The 20386-nt window shown below is 34.8% G+C and overlaps 1 protein-coding gene across 2 annotated transcripts; it reads left to right on the top strand.

The window, feature by feature from the left end:
- The first annotated feature begins 234 nt into the window (after nt 1-234).
- LOC148624533 (proton myo-inositol cotransporter-like) lies at nt 235-19512 on the top strand. Of its 2 annotated transcripts, none has more exons than XM_088567197.1 (9): nt 235-651; nt 1732-1888; nt 3272-3486; nt 3931-4042; nt 7386-7549; nt 17722-17845; nt 17989-18224; nt 18712-18864; nt 19145-19512. In XM_088567197.1, exons 1-9 carry the CDS (start codon nt 276-278, stop codon nt 19324-19326), a joined length of 1719 nt encoding a protein of 572 aa, XP_088423323.1. In that variant the 5' UTR covers nt 235-275; the 3' UTR covers nt 19327-19512. The 2 variants fall into 2 exon arrangements, with proteins under 2 accessions (XP_088423323.1, XP_088423324.1); XM_088567198.1 differs by having other exon boundaries at nt 324-464.
- The last annotated feature ends 874 nt before the right edge of the window (nt 19513-20386 follow it).

Here is a 20386-nt window from a genome sequence, read left to right as displayed (position 1 = left end):
AACAGAATTTGGGTCGAAATCTTTTAAATAAATTGTATTTATTAGGATATAGATTGAACTTATGATAGACAATTGCGAAACCTCTTTCATCACCACACTATATGTGATATTTAGTAAGATAAATACCATCATATTTATTTATCTACATTTACATCAATTAGCCCCCGTTATTAACTACCTGTTTCAACTGACCAACTGTAGTACCGTACCTGTTCCAACGATTTGATAATAAAGATAACAAAGGTACAATTGTCAACAGTTAGTGTAGAAGAGATATGGTTTGTGAAAACCCTACAGCAGAGCAAGGCGACAAGGAGCCAAGGCTCACGTGCTATTTATTCACAATTGCTATTTTTGGTGCTTTAGGAGGATTCTCATTTGGTTACGATACAGGAGTTGTATCGGGAGCTCTGCTGTTCATTAGAGAGGAATTTGAACTCGATTTCTTAGACCAAGGAATACTTGTAAGTGTCTCCATAGCGATGGCCATGTTGACTTCATTTTTATCTGGTAAACTAGGAGACAAAATTGGAAGAAAACCCTGTATGTTAATTGGAAGTTTCGTTTTTACAATTTCAACTATCTTAAGTGGATTTTCAAAGGCATTCTGGATGCTTTTACTTGGAAGAGCTTTGCTTGGTATTGGCATTGGTAAGCTTTCCTATGTATTGAAGTCGATGCAATGTTCAGTATGGCCGTATAAAAAAACGTTTGGTTTCAGTTACACCACCGTCTTTGCAATATATTCACATATTAATTTTCTTCTACGAACCTCCCCTCACCTCAACCATTTTTAAAACAAAATTTATTTTTGCTCATTTTTCACATTTGTCCAACAGAGCCAATGTTGAGCCAGCATTCACCTAACGTCGAAAAATAGAAAATAAAAATATTGGAACAACCTTCACATAGTTCTGGGTAAAACAAGGCCAAATATTGCCCAACGTATGATCTGAATATAGAGTACAACACAAATATGTGTAAGCAAATGCCAAGTTATTGCGCCCTTATGAACAGCTTGTGTATTAGTTTTTATTTTTTCATTAAATCGACATACATTTTGTTTTTTTTTTACTGTTGGCGTTACGTTACATATGTCGACTTGAGTAAAGCTGATGACCGTAAGTCATCTGAAGTTGGCGGAGGAAATTTAGGTAAGAATGTTTTTCTTTTAAAAAGGTTGTTCATTTAAAATATTGAACAAAATAATTATGATAAGTAGTTGATAATTCTATCTAGCTTGGAATTTGAAGCGGCAAGCATGTGCGCAAAATTTTAAATATTTTAAATAAGAAATTACACGGTAACATCTTGTGATGACGGTAATGGCCGCTACGGTCATCAGCTTTACTCTCGTGAACGTCGTTCCTCCTAGCACATTGTAACGTTGGTCCAACGTATATTTGCTGTCTAGGTAGTACTACTTAGAGTAAAACATATTAGAAACTAAAGCTGCTATGTCGTATGTGAAACGCATTATTGTAATATTACATTTAGTTAATATTCTGGCATGTACAATTCACCTATTCAGGTGCACTACAATAACAGAATTTAAGGATGCGTTAAGTTCAATTATAACGAAAAGCTCATTTCAGATTTATAGCCAAATGAATCTAATATTTTATCACCAAAAAGTACTTGACATGCAATATTTTTTTAGATGATAGAAACCCGAATTTACTTTATAGTGAAGAAAGGTAGAACAGTATATTGTATTATGTTCCATTCTAGGCGTTATACTGATGATTTCCCCAGTGTATATAGCTGAGTGTTGTCCGTTAAAGTACAGAGGACCTTTCGTTACTATGTGTACCGGGATGATGAGTGTGGGGAGGACAGTTTCCAGTATTGTAAATGGGGCATTCAGCTACGACAAATCAGGCTGGAGGTAACAATAGTGTCTGTTTAAATTCACTCCTGAAAGAGCTTTGAACTTTGAGTATCATAAATTAATTGCCAAGTGGTCTCTTCCATACCAATGTTGCTTTGTTCCAAGGGCTTTGTTCTACAATTCTTCAAAGAGTTTTGTTACTATACGTTGTGTACGGTGCTTTCTGATAAAAAGATATACGTAGTGATATTTTGAAGACGGAAACTAAAATTGATTGCTTTTGACCTGTCACGGAAAACGGAAGTCGGCAATAGTGTACAGCAATTGGATAAAAATCATCCTAAATTTTCATTGGATAACACTTTTGGTCGGTATCTTTTCTTTAGATAACGTTACATAATATTGGACTGGTGAAGGTAACGTGAAAGAGCGCACCAGGTGTTTGCTTTTTACGGAAGCCCATTAGTGCCAAGTGTTCACTTATTTTTAAGTCGTTATAACGACTTTGTATCTTGTTGAAACAACTTAGCTAACTCGTTTAAACGACTTAGTATCTGGTTTAAATGACGTAGTATCTCGTTTTAACAACAGAGTTAACTTGTTTAAACGACTTAGCATCTCGTTTGAACGACTTGGTATCTCGTTATAACGACATAGCTAACTCGTTTAAACGACATTGCGAACTCGTTTAAACGACTTAGCATCTTGTTTAAACGACTTAGCATCTTGTTTAAACGACTTAGTATCTCGTTTTAACAACATAGCTAAACGACTTAGCATTCTGACAGCTTTTCCCGCGGAAAATTAGACTTGATCTCTTTATGTTTATAGTCAATTTTATTACAATTATATAAATGATACTTGGTATAACTGTAAACAAACACAGTAGGTATATCCAGAATAAACTGTCGAAAGTGAAGCTGTAATGCCAAACTTAAGAGAATATAGCTCCTATGTCCAGCCTTCATACATGTCCTTGAAATAAGACCCCAATATATTTTGTATGATATGACCCATTAGGTCTAAATACACATGTCATTTACGGCATGATTGTTCACTACCAAAAAGAGATTTACCATGAATAAGCTTTAGGGTCAAGGTCAAAACATAACTTCAAATCAAAGGTCAGGCATGGCACATTAAAGATCAACACAATATTAAAGCTTCAAATTGACACTACCTTCTAATTATATAGCCCAAACAGCTAACTTTACATAAATATAATATAAATAATCGTATACATATAGCAGATTCTGATAGCAAACATTACGACAATAATATTCATACATCCGGAAAACAAAATGTCAAACCATTGATATACTTTAAACATAAAAATAATAAGCTACAAAGACAGCAGGCTTTTTTTTTTAAAAAAAGCCAAACTGGTTGTATTTACTTTGACATTTTTGTACATGGGACTTGCCGGTCATTGTTTTACAGATATATGCTGGGAGTAACCGGCGTTCCTTCACTGATGCAGTTCATTGCATTTCTGTTTTTGCCTGAAACGCCGAGATGGCTGGTAAGAAATGGTATGGAAGACGATGCAACGAAAGTACTTCAGAGAATTATGGGGCAGACAAATGTTGGGAAAGATATTCAACTAATCAAAGATATTTGTCAGGAAGAAATCAGACAACACCAGCAGCTACAGGGTTTGTTTCTAATCCTCTTTAAATGGTTGAACATATGCGCGAAGAAATATATTTTATTTATGACATTTTGATATTATTAAAAGTAAGTGATATGCATGTAATTTATATTTCAGACTAGTCCCAGTTTGACAGATTGTTTGTTAAAAGAATAAATAGTTGCACGTTTATTTTATTTAGTTTTGTTTTCAAAAAACTTACACCACTCCTTCTTTCTATGAAAAAAAAAACTGATTCAGAACAAAGTTCGGCTGCCTATATACTTTTTTTCACTTTAGATACATGTATTTGATCTCGGTTTTTTCTGTTTAGTGTTGAGTTTCTTTATCAATTGAAACATTTTCGTGGACTGAAGACAATTGCATTATAAATGCGATTTCCAGTCATCCTCTTGCCTTTTAAATGTTCATCATATATGCAAATTACTGATTAACATTTACATTTCAGAGAAAGAATGGACATTAAAGAGGGTTATGTATGCACCATCTGTTCGTAGAGCTTTAGTTGTTGGAGTCTCTACTACTTTGTTCCAACAGCTGAGCGGCATCAACTCAGTCATGTAAGATCTTCAGTTTATCGCGTATTTGGCAGTGATGTAAACTTTTGTTCTTCTTTAACAAGTGTGGACACAGACCGGTTTTGCCCAAAGAGGAGATTTGAATATACATACGTTTTGTCTTGAACGTGTTTACATTGTCTAGAAAACTTCTCTATTTATTGATATCAATAACTGAATTATGCACATGTTGATAAATTTCCATTAACATATATGTTACTAAATATCTACTGATATCAATGAATGGGGAATAAAATCCACAATGGCTTACCATAACCATAACACAAGTCATATACATATTACAATGCTTCTTTCTTGAAGGTGTACTTGCATGTGTTGAACTTGCCCATTTCAATTTATGTAGGTTAGCTTGGTAAAATGGTTGGATGGCCCTATTTTTAAAATGGTTGGGGCCATGACTCCAAATTAAATATGAGCCTTCCTTTAGTAGTTATAATATAAATTTCATGAAAAATTTCATAACAATTGATCAACCATAACTAAAGTCATCGCACGAAAACCAAGTGCCATACCAATATACATGTACGATCGCATTTTTTTACGTTGACACTATTGTATTCAATATATACATATAGGTTACAGACCACCAATTCAACCAATGAGCATTTGGAACGTAGGCAAAAATAGTCCTACGCAGAAATTACCCCTGTTCCTCATAGTGCTGTGAAAAAAGTTCTCATCTCATTTAAAAAATTTAAACAGTTTCTGAAAGGAAAAACATTTCTGTACATTTTATAGGTGCATTTTGCTTCTTGTGATGTGAAGCCTAATCTCCATAATGATTTCTATATATACCCCTATCTTGTGAAAACACTGCGATTTCCCATGCCATTTATAGACACTTCACTTCCGGTGACCAGTACTGCACTGTAAGTCTGCTAACCTCACATGCCATTCTGAGGATTGTGAGCTGACATATTTAGAATCATATTGATATACAGTCCTCTGCAGGTTAAAGTTAAGGTAAAGTCCAGAGAAGCCATTGAATATTGTGAAATTAGCATAGAAGCATATGGGAAGTGGAATTAGTGGTTTCTAGCCTATATATCGGCAGATTCCGGGTTTGGACGTGCTCCATATCGAATTCTCTAAAAAGCCGGCCAATTACTCTTCCTTAGGACCAAATTATTAGTGTATGATTTGCTAAAAATTTACATCTATAATGTCTTTGTTTTTACATTCGTCCTGGTTAGAACAGTTCTCTAGCAAAAGAGAATAAAACTGCATAATTGAAACATTTCTCAGTTACAGTCATGTACTTAACAGAAAACATTCGAAATTCTTATGAAACAAAATTACAGTACCGGTATACAAAGGACTTTAAGGCTAAATCCATCGATACTGGCTCACAGCTAACGCTTCAAAATCAATGTTTCAACTAAATTTTGTATAAATCAACTTCTAAATAGTTATATACATTTGTAGCCTGAAAAAGGCAAGAATTGTATACTATAGTACTTGTTTTGCAGCTGTATACAATATATCCAGAGACACTGCCAGTATTATTTGGTTTCAGAACCAACTTCACAACACTGTCATCAACTTTTCTTTAGAATCTCTATTTCATTAAATCCTGTAAATCTTCTTCACGATTTAACAAAACTTAGTTTTTTTTACGTGTACAATATTTAAGTGTGTAGGAGACTAAATTATATTTTTATGTACATTTACAAACTTTACTTTATTGGCACATGCGTAGAGCATGCTCAATATACACTTCCGCGAGGAAAATTCTTTTGTTCTACTCAAGCCCTACCTCGCGGAAGTGTATATTGAGAATGCTCACCAACTTACCACAAAAGGGTCTATAAAGCCAAAGATTTTTTTCTATCCTAGATGGAAACACTGAGTTAGAAATAATGGTTGTTTATATTTATAATTGATTGTAAACACACATGCCGGGGGTATGCTCTTGGTCGTGGATAATCCCTTTCTAGGAATCGGCGTTTAAGATATTTTTTGTTTTGACCAACACCGTCAAAACAAAACAAAAATATCTCCAGCGCCAAATCTCAAAAAGGATTATGCCGTGGACAAAGTCTTTACATGTTCAGTCTTTGCAGATTTGGTTTTCATTGTATTCTGTGTTGGTGTCAATATGACTTATTTCGTTTCAAATGGCAACGACATCGATAAATAATTTGTGTACAGATGAAGAAATAGCAGTCAAATACGACTTAAAATAGCCATCTAGATTTATTTTGTAATTATTAAAATATGTGAAAAATAGATTATGACATTGCATTGCTCTATAGCTCTGTAATGGAAGTCTAGGGTTGGTACACGGGTCGATATTGAAAATGCAGTGTAAAAATCTACAAATCTACATCTTTAGAATATTTTGTCAGGTACAATATATTAAGTTGATACAAAAAATATTCCAAAATTATGCAAATGATTTTGCCTGTTTCAAATATAATTAATTGCCAACGGGGTTGTGTTACAACATATAATTTAAGTGAAACCTATAAAATATGTGATAACTTGTTTCGATAACAGGATACCATCATAACTGACTGCATTTATCTAATCAAATGTGACAGATTACCATGGCGAATTGACAGACATCGAAATTAGGAGCTAAATATCCCATTTTTTCGAGCAGTAGTATGATAATTCTTTTTTTTTCGACGCAGTCGGTATTGAGTTCGCTTTGACACCACGTGACATCCATGATGCTTAACCATGGCGACCTAACCGATGTAGCTTACAACCATTTCATAGGACAAATTTGATAGCAACCGTGAAATTTAAGGCTCCACTGGGGGCAATTGTGTCCAAAATAATTTCAATTACTTTTATATATATTGAATAATATTTTATTTATTGGATGATCTATTATAATTGCTTGTTGAACCAATGAAATAATTGAAATACGAAACATAGCACAGACATCATACAATTCACCAAATAAAATCTTTCTCAGTTTTGGGTATTAACGAAGCGATAATTTGCGTCGGTTGTCTTTTTCCGACGCAGTCGGTATAGTTTCGCTTTTTACCCTTTGACCTTAAAGAAACGCTCTTCCTTGGAAACGCAATTCACCTGATCGCAATTCTGTTTCCCGATTGGCAAAATACTGATAACTTAGAGGCGTTCGAAAAAACCGTATCGAAAATTAAAATTGCGTGCAATTTGTTATTTCCTGAATGAAATGTAGAAAATTATAAGTAAAAGGAACAAGTTTTAAAGATGGCACTTGTTTTTACTCTATAAATTAATGACAGATTTGGCAGTAAAATCGCCGATATGTATCATACATTAGTTCTCTGTACTCTAGTACTGTAAAAATAATATTATCTGGTTGAAATATTCTTCGATGTAGGTACTACAGTGGAACGATTATACAGATGTCGGGTGTGCAGGATGAAGTTATGGTTATATGGTTGACCGCAGTAACGGCTGGTGTTAGTTGTATATTTACACTGGCGGGAGTATATCTCGTAGAAAGGGTTGGCAGGAGAAAACTTATACTGAGTAGTCTTGCAGGCAAGTTAATGGGATCGAGAGTTAAATAAACGGATTCTGGCCATAGATGCTCCGCAAAAAAAGCCCATGAACTGTAGGAGGCCCATATCTAGATATTTATAGCTGTTCTTGGTTGTGCCCGTGTTTTCTGCAAGAAAGGGGCAATAATAATATGTAGTTTGTAATACGCACCAAAAGAAAATGAAAAAAAGAAAAAAAAAACATATGTAGACTCCACTAAGGAGAAAGCATCTCCTACATTTTTCTTTCAAATTGCCGCGTTAAGGTAGTTAATACCTATTACTCGGAGCATTCTTTCCTGTCATCTTGCAGAATCATACAGACGTATACATTTTCAAAACTAATGTGAAAATAATATGTTTGAATTATTTAAAACTAATTTTTGACGTAAAAATTTGTATGGTAAAATGGAATAGCCTCTCTCAATCGGAAATAATTGGCGGAAAAATATTCTATAGAAATGTAATGGGAGTTTTAATTATTTTGATATTACAAACGATATTCTTTCTTTCTGATCAGATCAGCTATAAAGTCAGCCTCATAAGAGTGAAGGAATAGGTCAGCAAGTAAAGGAGCAAAATTTGTTCCCATTGGAATGCCGACCGTTTGTTGAAAAACACGTCCATCACACTGGACAAATATGTTGTCGATTAAAAATTCCAGCATTTTGTAAACATCTTCCTCTGTATACTTGGAAGATGATTTGGAATTATTTCTTACAAAGTATGCGGAATCTAAGAATTTACATCTATAACTTAAAGGTCTAACCCCATCGATACTGGCTTACAGTTATCACTTCAAAATCAATATTTCAACTAAATCTTGTATTGAACAATTTTATCAACTTCTAAATAGTTATATACTATAAAAACTGACTATAGACTATAAAATGTTTCCTTGGACAAGAATTGTATACTATAGTACTTGTTTTGCGGTTGTATAAAACATATCCAGAGGTACTGCCAGTGTTATTTGGTTTCAGAACCAATATAACATGTATATACATTCAGCACTTCACAACACTGTCATTAACTATTTTTAAACTCTATTTCATTAAATCCTGTAAATCTTCACAATTTAACAAAATGTGCTATATTTTCAAACTTTGACAAAAAAAACTCTGCATTACACAACAATCGTAAAAACAGTTCCTTACTATTCACTTCGAGTATTCATATACTTCATGGATTGAGATAAATGGTACAGCCCATGTTGGACTTTGGACCTTGTCGTGCCGCAAGCATTATAACAATGGGTGATAATGAATCCTTTGATTCCGAATTCAGTAATCACAGTGGTCATGATCCGTTTAACGAGTCGAATCACAATACACAGAATGGTATTTCCGATAGCCAATTTAATGAACGAGATATGCTACACCTTATACGATCAAGCTTTGGTCAACTTGATAGAAAGACATTTAAGCAAAATCTTTTGAATGTTACGACCTGAAGCCGATCCGGACGTCCCTTTTCGATCTTGTACGAAAAGGAGACCCTTCACTAAATGATAAAAAACTAATAGAGCCCATTCAACGAGAAAACGGTCAACCCATAGATGACAAACTTGCAGACGATATATTCATAATCTACCAGTATCTGGAAGGTGCTGAAAACATATCGGAACTCAAACAGTGTATATCAAAATCGAAAAGAACGGCAACTACAACAGGTGATGATGACGCCATTATGATGGATATATTTAACCGACTTTCGGCAAGTACGGCTGCTAAAATTGCTGATAATCCTGTGTCCGTAGCAATGATATTGGAAATAAAGAATCTTATTATAGAAACAATCCGTCCCGTGGCTGAAGATGTCCAAAAATTTACTGACAATTTTGAAAAAGAAATTTCATTACTAAAGAATAAAATCAAGAATAAAGCCTCTTAAGTGATATCTTTACTTGAAGAAGAGTTAAAACAGTCCCAAATGAAAGTAATCCGCCTATAAGCCGATATTAAAATTCAAAATCAAACATTGAAGGAACAGGGTGACGAACTTCGAAATGCAGACAAGTCCAAAACAAATATGGGCAGATTAAGAGACAAGATAGCTAATAGACTGAACTCCATTGAAAATTAATGGAAGAATCAGAAATCGCCGTTGTTTCAGAAAAGACATACTCGGATGTGACTAAAGAAAAGTGTATTGCTGCCATTCCTGAAAGAACTGACTGTACGCAAGATAATCTACAGTATGAAGATGTATCCGAATATGACGAATCTACTCGAATTTTCGAAACAAACAATGATAGACACTTTGTTCACAATGATAGCGTTTATTGTTAATCTCTGTACACTTTTGATTTTTTGCATCATGTTTAGGTTTGCAACATGGAATATGAGAGGTGCAATGTATGGCACACATTATTTTGAGTATATTTTAAATGAATCTGAGTATGTTTGTTCACGGAACATTGGCTTAATGAAAGCAATATTTCATTTTTGGAAAACGTGGCAAAAGATTTTTATTTGTGTATAGCATTAGCTCAAATTGTTTAAGCAGCAAGAAAGGTTTAGGCGGAACTGCCATTTTAGTAAGAAAGACAATTGATTTCAAATGTACCGAACTAAACATACAAAGTGATCGAGTATGTGGTACCAGGCTGTCATCAAACAATTTTCAAGATATTTGTATTTTGTGTACACTATTACCATCAACGAATTATAGAGCTGATAATTATGTAATGTATTTACAAGAGGCATTTACATATTATGATAGGTTATGTGATAACTGTGTAACTATCGTAGGTGGCGATCTTAATGTTGATCTGAGTAACAGTAAGAACAATATAAAAAGTAAATCACTACGTGTATTTCTTGAAGACAGAAACTTATGTCCAGCCCCTTTACTTCAGGAACGAAAATGGCCATTGTATACTTTTCATTCAACAGATAATAGTAGAAAAACTCTTGTTGATTATATCTGTATACCTGAGTATTTATCTAATTATTTAGAACTAATCGAGGGTTTGGAATTATTGTCCATATGATGTTTCAGATCATTTACCTGTTTCTGTTTATATTAACATCGATCTGCTGAAAAGTGCACCGGGTGTTTCCCCTGTGAGCGTAAAAACTCTCAAATGGTCCAGAGCGTTTTGGTTTGAGAAAATGATGTACAAGACCGAAATAGATCGCTTGCTGAACTTTGATTTGAACATTGATGAACAAAAAGGCACTGATGAAATTGAAAGAATGACATGTCTATTCACAAATGGACTCCATATTGCTGCGAACTCGTGTATTCCGACAGGCTGTTATAGACAGATTTTGAAACCGTAGTGGAAAAGTGAACACCTTAATGACTATCATTATCATCAACGAAAAGCTAGACGTTAATGGATCAGTGAGAATAGACCAAGATCAAATGATGACGTAACATATATAGAACACAAAGACAAAAAAAACGAGAATTTCGTTGGCAAAAACGTAATGCCGAGAAATTGTGGCGTGAAATAAATTTGATGACATTCAAACGTCGGCAGAGACAGATATTAACGATTTTCATAGAAATGTCTGGAAAACGAGACGACCGAAACAATCTACTACTAAACTTGTATACGATAATAAGGTCGCAGAGACTGATGCTGAAGTGTGTCAGCTGTGGGAACAATACATTTGTACTTCAATGAACTTTATACACCTGCTGCAACTGAAAACTTTGATAAAACTTTCTTTAAGGAAACAACAGAAACCGTACAAAGATATAGTAATATGTGTGCATCTGTTTCAATTCTACAATTGGAAAACCGTATAAGTGTAGACGAAATCAAGAATCAAGTAAAAACGTTACAAAACGGGATACCTCCAAGTTCGGATGGAATAATGAACGAACATTTAAAATAGAGCGGCGATCGAGTGATTAGTATCCTGTATAAACTTTACAACACGAGACTGAAAAACGAATATCTTCCGGAGACTATTAGACACAATATAATAATCCCTATATACAAAGGCAAGAATAAAGATAAAAGTTAACCAAACAGTTACAGAGCTGTGACTCTATATTTCTAACACTTATTCAAAATTATCTGGAACGCATTAAAACTGTCATACCTCATAAACTTCAATTTGGATTCGTGAAAATGCATGGCTCTATTCCGGCAATATACACACTGCAAGAATTTCTCAGGTACTATAATGAACAATCTTCCAAAGTATTTTCGGCTTTTCTTGATAACGAAAAAGCTTCCGATCGTATCTGGCAAGATGGATTGATGTACAAACTCTGGAATATTGGTATGCAGGAAAAATTGTGGAACATTATATTCACTTCTTACAAAACTGCTACCGCTCACATACAGTTTAATGGTTTGATGAGTCGATCGTTTCATATCAAACAAGGCCTTGGACAGGGAGAAGTGATCTCATAGTGCAATTATTATGTTGCTAAAGGTTGAAGTCATCACTACAGAAGTTTTATGGTCGTTATCATGAACTCGTGGATCGTTATGGTGTATCCATCAGCACCATGAAAACTGGTTTATTCAACGGATCATAGTTTTCCTTCCCTCGTTTGTCTACCCCGGACTTGACTTTTTATGAGCAACTCGGCGGATGTTTCTAGAAAAGCAGCGGACGCTTACCCTACCGGTGCACCTGGTCCATGCTCCCAGTTTTTAGTGGAGTCCGAGTCTCATTTGCTTTTGTTACATTGTATGTATGATTTTAATTACTGTATGTTCTCTGTTGTGTATGTCTGTTTTCCATGTCTGGTCTTTGTCCCTGGATTACATTCTTTTTTGATTACCGCTATAACCTTGGTTCCATTGGTTACTCTTAAATACAAACTGGATTGATTGTTGGCTCTCTACACATACCAACTATTCTTCTAGCCGATGATACTTTACTTAATGCTCCAGCCACCGGGCTACAGACATTATTAGATACTGTTCGAAATTATGCATATTCTTGGCGACTTAAGTACAATGCATCAAAAAGTACCTGTGTCGTCTTTTACCCTGTGAAATCTTCTAAAAGAGAACCAGAATACGAGTTTAGACTTTGTGATATACACGTTCCAGTAAGTCAAACTGTGGTTTATGCAGGAACTATGATAGACTGTTCCTTTAAAACGATTGAGCGGACAGAAAAAGTTTGTAATAAATTGAAGCAAAATCTACACTCATTGTATAATATCGTTGTCAACCCCGATGGAATGAGTCCGACTTCAAATAATATTATATGGAATACAATTGTCCTACCTAATGCTTTATATTCATGTGAACTGTGGGAGAGATTAACAGAGACCGAAGTCGATATGCTTGAGAAAATCCAAAGATATTTTGCTCGATTTATAGTCAAACTACCGAAAACATCCCCAACAGATGCATGCATAACGAACTTAGGACTTTGGACAATCCAGGGCACTATTAATAAATTTAAAGAATAATCAAGGGAACCAAGGTTGTAGCGGTAATCAAAAGAATGTAATCCAGGGACAAAGACCAGACATGGAAAACAGACATACACAACAAAGAACATAAAGTAACTGAAATTATACACACAAAGTAACAAAAGTTAATGAGCAACTCGGACTCCACTAAAAACTGGGAGCAAGGACCAGGTGCACCGGTAGGTTAAACCTTTATCTTCGGACGATAATGTAGATCCAATTTCCAAACGACTCACAAAAAAACTGTTTAATTTCCGTTTAAGCCAACTACTTATTGGTGAATTAGGCATGCAATCCATAACATATGATATTTTAAAAACTGTGGTTAAATATAACATGCTATCATTCATCGAAAACTATGTATCCGAATGTAATATACCAGACAAACTTTTGTGGTCCAAAATTGAAGAAGAAAATAACTGGTATTCTTCCATTGCCCAACGTCCGGAACTTATCACATATTTTAGAATCCATAATAAATTGACAGCATATAGACTATTAAGGCTAGCAGCAAACGATTTCCACATACATCAACAGATGATAACCTTGGTCTCCCTTGGAACTGTGGCCGTAAAACAAGGCTTATATACTTTATGTGATACACATTCATCCGACATTGTCATCCATCTAATTTTGAACTGCTAAGAACTACTTGAACAAAGAAATGAACTCTTTTACAATATCGTGGACGTATTACCTGCCCAGGAATCTGTTCTTTTCTTCGACCAAGATGATGAGGACATCTAACTGCATTACTTGGCGGTGTAAAAGACTTCATAGAAACAGTTGACTCGTTCACATGGCGACGCCTGATGCACTGTTCGGCAGAGCGCATTTATAATATGTATGGTCGAATTAAAGATGTCTTTGCGCATCATAAGTATAATTTTGGTTAGTTCTTATGCCTTGTGTAATGCTTTGATACTTTAGCTACTATTGTTCTGTTTATAGATATATTATAATATTATACAAACGTCTCAGAATGTGACGACTCTATTCGCTACACTGCTCCATCGGATCAAATTGGTACAGAGATGTCAGTGTCAGTATAACTACCTATATGTCTTACATGCATTGGAAAGTGTTGATTTTATCCAAAAAACATTGGGCTGGATCAAAGATTCAGCAAATGCTGTATGTTGTACAATGTGTATCATACAGATCACAAATTGGATCGCTAGGTCACAGATCGACATTAAATCACATGATAATGTATTTAATGAATGAACGTGGTCTCATAACTAATTTTCCCGACTACACCATGACCCACATCCACGGGTATGACTATGCCGGGGGACTTAATGAACGCTTCGATGCTTTACACCGTTCATGAGAGACCCCAAATGACAGCCAAAAGGGCGTTAAAAAATCCCTCGGTCCGTCATGTAATATAAATACCATGTATATGAGAGCAAAACCGGGTCTAACAGTATTGAGTATATATATATATATATATATATATATATGTGTGTGTGTGTGTGTGTGTGTGTGTGTGTGTGTGTGTGTGTGTGACAAAATGAGAATTTGTATACAGAGGCATATATCTGTCAATAAAAAAATATGTATTCACATCACTAGAGCTTTCATGGCTGCTGCCAATCTTCAGGTGACATTACATAACGACAACGTAGTCGAAGATTGGCAGCAGCCATGAAAACGCTAGTGATGTGAATACATAAATATATCTTGAAAATCTGATCGTGTTGGATTTTTATTGACAAATATATATATATATATATATATATATATATCTATATATATATATATATATATATATATATATATATGGGTCTGAAAAATTCCCAACGATGTTAGAACTGTCAATTTTGCGAAGCAAATTTTTGTCGTTCTCTCCGCTGGACTCGAACTCGTACCGTTGTGACACTGCCTGCACTAAACCCAGCGCCCTAAACCACTCGGCCAGCTAGGCTATATTAAAATATAGCTTTCGCTTAGCACGAAAACGACAACGAAACCAAGTATAGGAACAGTCAGTTGATGGTCAGCATCACTAATATCGTCCAAATGATTGGCTAAAAATGTGTTTCGAAAGATTTTTCGGGATTTTAGTGGTTTATATCCACAAAGACAGTCGAATTATCTACTCGAAGCAATGATGTCCTCGCTTTATAATGCAAAATGAAGGGTGTAACGGATATACGGAAAGTGCTTTCGTTTCCAACTTTATTGTTATAGTGTTATTTAAAAAGAGAGAATTGGGCGATCCCCAATTTTCAGCAAAAAAAAAGGTATGTATATTAGATAAATGCAATGTGTGGATCAATATATAGACAAGCTCTGAAACAATGCATGAATTGTATTGTCTATATGATACCATATTTCCAAGAATTAAATCGTGAAACGAACAGTATGAATTATATAGTTAAATGTCACATCCCATAGTAAAACAGAATTATATCAGCAAATACGCTAAAGCAGGGCTGATTGTATTCAACCAATTACAATTTTAATTGTCGTAACTGGACGATGCAAGTTGCAAAATATGTGAAATATATCGAACCATAAATATGTGAATAGATGAACCACATTTCCAGAAAAATCAATGGCTAGGATTGTGTACCAACACATGAGATTGGTCGCAAGAGTAGAAGAAGTGTTTTCATTACCAACTGCACTTCTTATAGTCATCAGGGTTTTTTGTTATCTGTATAGATATATCAAGAGTTCCTTCAATTGTCGACCTTCTACGGTGTATTTATATACGTCATTATATGGCGAATTTCTCGAGCTTTTTTATGATAATGCGATGTTGAATGAAACCATATGCTGATGAGACAATATAAGATGTTCAGAGAATGTCTGGTACGAAGTCAGCTGTAATAATATGAAAATAGAAACAAATCAGTCTGTTTTCAGTGGGTTCCCGCTAAAGGTTACAGACCACCAATTCAACCAATGAGCATTTGGAACGTACGCAAAAATAGTCCTACGCAGAAATTACCCCTGTTCCTCATAGTGCTGTGAAAAAAGTTCTCATCTTATTTAAAAAATTCAAACAGTTTCTGAAAGGAAAAACATTTCTGTACATTTTATAGGTGCATTTTGCTTCTTGTGATGTGAAGCCTAATCTCCATAATGATTTTTAAATATACCCCTATCTTGTGAAAACACTGGGATTTCCCATGCCATTTATAGACCCTTCACTTCCGGTGACCAGTACTGCACTGCAAGTCTGCTAACCCCACATGCCATTCTGAGGATTGTGAGCTGACATATGTAGAATCATGCTGATATATAGTCATCTGCAGGTTAAAGTTAAGGTAAAGTCCAGAGAAGCCATTGAATATTGTGAAATTAGCATAGAAGCCTATGGGAAGTGGAATTAGTGGTTTTTAGCCTTAAGCTGAAGCCATGGCAAAATGAAAAGTTTCTTGAAATAGCTTTAAACTACTTGAAGATCTTGTTAACTTTGCCATGAGAGGAATACACTACAAAAATCCTTCAAAATATGCATTTTTTTAAGTTATAGGTCCAAATTATGGAAAATTGGTCTTTTTGGCTGATTTTTATGTCCTATCTTGTAAAAAGTGTAGAAAATTTAGTAAAAATATCAAATATTAAACTTTGAGGGCTATATTTACCTAAATATGGTAGTAATAAGCACTTGAAATCAAGTTTTGTGTAGATTTGAGCAAAAATTAGGTTAGAAATGAGGAAAAACTCACTTTCATTACTGCGGTTAAGGCCATATAAGCATTCCCCTATGGCAACATGGAAAATCCATTATTGAGCACTTTTTTTGCTTTAGGTGCCCTTTACTGGTCATGTTCTAATGTGAAAACACTGTATTTACAAATTTAAAGCCAACTATATCACCTTTTGTGAAAATTTAAAGATTTAGGATTTTTGACATGTGATCAAGAAAAAGGGGGAGGCATGTCAGAAATAAATTTTTAAAAATAGACCAATTTCTCAGAAAATGATTACTTTTAAAACTATTTCTTCATTAATATTGTTAAAAAACAAGTTGTGATTGATATTTTTTATTTGAAAAGTCAGAAAAAGTTCTTTGCAAATATTTAATGCATTTCAGTATGGTAGAATATTTTCACTTTTTTGCTCGCACAACTTGGTTACCCTATATTTAAAAATTAAATATTTAAAAAAGTGCTTGTCACATTTCACTGAAACTTTGCAAATGCATTCAGTATGTGTGTAGGAAGATACCTGTATAGTTATTTATTTTTTCTAAGACAAAAATGTGACTCTTTAGGTTACAGACCACCAATTCAACCAATGAGCATTTGGAACGTACGCAAAAATAGTCCTACGCAGAAATTACCCCTGTTCCTCATAGTGCTGTGAAAAAAGTTCTCATCTTATTTAAAAAATTCAAACAGTTTCTGAAAGGAAAAACATTTCTGTACATTTTATAGGTGCATTTTGCTTCTTGTGATGTGAAGCCTAATCTCCATAATGATTTTTAAATATACCCCTATCTTGTGAAAACACTGGGATTTCCCATGCCATTTATAGACCCTTCACTTCCGGTGACCAGTACTGCACTGCAAGTCTGCTAACCCCACATGCCATTCTGAGGATTGTGAGCTGACATATGTAGAATCATGCTGATATATAGTCATCTGCAGGTTAAAGTTAAGGTAAAGTCCAGAGAAGCCATTGAATATTGTGAAATTAGCATAGAAGCCTATGGGAAGTGGAATTAGTGGTTTTTAGCCTAAACATCCTTTTGCAAATAGGTCAGCAAATTACATTGTATTTATAATATATTTTTTTTTACTTTTATCCCAGGAGTTCTGCTCAGTCTTGGAGTATTAGCTGTAGGATTCCAATTGTCCGAAAGTTATTCTCCCCCGGCAGCATTTCAAGAAGGAACTAGTGCAGTACAATTAAATAACACCTGCCTTTCTTATAGGTAACTACAAGTAACTCCCCTCTTTCACACACACAAAACACACATGCGCGCGCCATCATCTACTATCACTTCTTTCTATATTTCATACTTTGTTCGAGATTGATGTTTTTTTTTTCTCGATGGTAATGTATTTCTGCTTTCAGGTCATGTGGTGAATGTGTAAAGAACCCTAAGTGTGGATACTGTTACATAGAGCATGGTTATTCTGCTCTTAATGGATCTTGCAACCCACGGAATGATATGAAGATTGCCTCTAGTGGACGATGTAACTCATCGGAGTTGTCTGATGGTTTGATATGGAGTCCTGTAACGTGTCCATCGCCATATTTCTGGGTGTGCCTTCTTGGTTTAACTCTCTATTTGGTAACTTTTTCTCCAGGTACGTATGTACATTGTCGAATTGGAATCTATTATGTTATGTTTTCTTCTCTTTGAAAATTTTGCCTTTTGCCTTACATTAAGATCCAAGATTTCAGGTTAGAAGCGAAAATATAATTGCGATGCGAGAAATGTTTGTGTGGTGTGATATTACGGTTGACTCGACTAAAGTCTGTGATTCCCGTGCGAATCGCCCGAGGATCGCTGATAAACGTTTTTAAATCATCTCTAATAAAATGTTAAATTGCTTTTTGTTGCGCATTGTGGTGGAAGTCGACAACATACATTAACTATTTTTTCTCTCTCGGGAAATACACATTTGAATTCCTTTTAAACACGAGTATGACAAAGTGAAAATGATTTCTTATTAGTTTTTTTTCATATTACTTTGATATGGATACTTTTATACATTTTCAGTCAATTGTTATACATGTTTTTTTTTTTTAGAAATACGAGTCTTCTGCTCAATACCATCTTATTTGTTATAGGGATTGGACCCTTGCCAATGACAATAAATGCTGAGATTTATCCTTTATGGGCAAGGAGCACTTGCATGTCTGTTGCATCGTCGTCAAACTGGTTGTTTTCATTGGTGACATCTTTATCGTTTTTACCTTTGACAGAAAACGTCTCTGCGTTTGGTAATTATAAAAAAGGGATATTTTACATTTTAGTTCATGATCTGCACTTGATCGAATTCTCGTTCGATAAGTTAATTACAATCAAACAGAGGCACAAACTTGATTCTTGAAAGCTTACAAGCTGAATACCAATTTACTTATGAGATTTCGTAAAATCGAAAGAAATTTTTCCCACTTTTCAATGAAAATACATAAATTACTAGACTTTGTGTTATATTCTAAGATATGTATATAGTTCTAAACATAGACGTAATGTTTAATTATCAGTTTATATATGCAGGAACATACTGGATGTTTGCAGTGGTCGTCGTCATCGGTTTTCTGTTTTTATTCTTCACTCTTCCTGAAACAAAAAACAGGCGGCTAGAAGAATTGGAGACATTGTTTGAAACACCATGGTGTATGTGTGGACGATCAGCATCTTTAGATATCAGTATGAAAACGATGCAATCGAACAACTGAATTGTTTTAATTTATTTTCCAACAATAAAATTGGTGTAAGAGTGGGTATACAAACGTCTCTTTTGATTATTTCAAAGCAGTTATGTTGAAAATGACAATAAGACAGACTTATTCAAAAGACTAGCTCATTATTCACTGCGTTAGGGCTTGTGTTCATGAGTTTGATAATAAAACTGTCAATATTGATTTATGATGTTGTTTTAACTATTTAAAAAACACAGTCAATAGCCATACACTGAAATATCACTAAGTGTATAGACACGGGAATTCACTCCTACAAGGAGTCACTTTATATCTTTGACCATGGTACTAAGACTCTCGAGGTGTTCGAATATGTCATCCATTGAATGTGTCTTATTATACGGACCTATAATAGTATGATGCTGTTGTCGTCCCAGCTCCACGCAACGACAGTCATTCGTTCCCTCTGCTAATTAGGGTGAATTTCGAACGTCAGAAGCTGTTTCTGAGCTTGGTTGTCGTCGTCGTCCTACGTCGGGCATATTGGTGTCCGGGCAATAATTTGAGTACAAGTGTATTTATCAAGTTGCCATACCACTAAATGATGTCTTGGATTGAAATCATAGGGTTGTGATTTTAACCGTTTAAAGGGGACAAAAACAAAGCTTACCCGATGACCGGACAGTAACATGAGTTAAAGTGAATGAATGCCTTTGAAACTCTTCCATATAGTGTCGTACCACAAAAGGAAGGCTTGAATTTATTTGGGAAGTAATTTAATAAACTGCTTAGGAATTCGAGAACAGAAACAAGCATTTTTCTTGCAATTTGTTTTAGTAAAAGTGTAAGGATCCAACTGACATTGTACCACGAGCTGCCGGGCCACCAAAACAAGGCTGTGATAGATTTTAAGGGGTTGTGACTCGAATCGGTTAGAAATTATGTGTCAAAATAGTGCCCAGAAATCAGCATTTTCCGGATGTCCGGACAACATGAGTAAAAGTAACTGGATCTCCTTAATAGTGTACCACGAAGTCACATACCAAGTTTTAATCACTTCAAGAATTTTAGACCAAAAGCGGCCACTTCATCTCTGGTC

Source organism: Perna viridis, chromosome 2, assembly GCF_037379345.1.
Source record: "Perna viridis isolate PV_CMFRI_1.1 ecotype Kerala chromosome 2, ASM3737934v1, whole genome shotgun sequence".
Classification (NCBI taxonomy): Eukaryota; Metazoa; Mollusca; class Bivalvia; order Mytilida; family Mytilidae; genus Perna; species Perna viridis.
The sequence above is the reverse complement of the archived record's forward strand: the minus strand, read 5'-3'. Positions and strand labels throughout refer to the sequence as shown.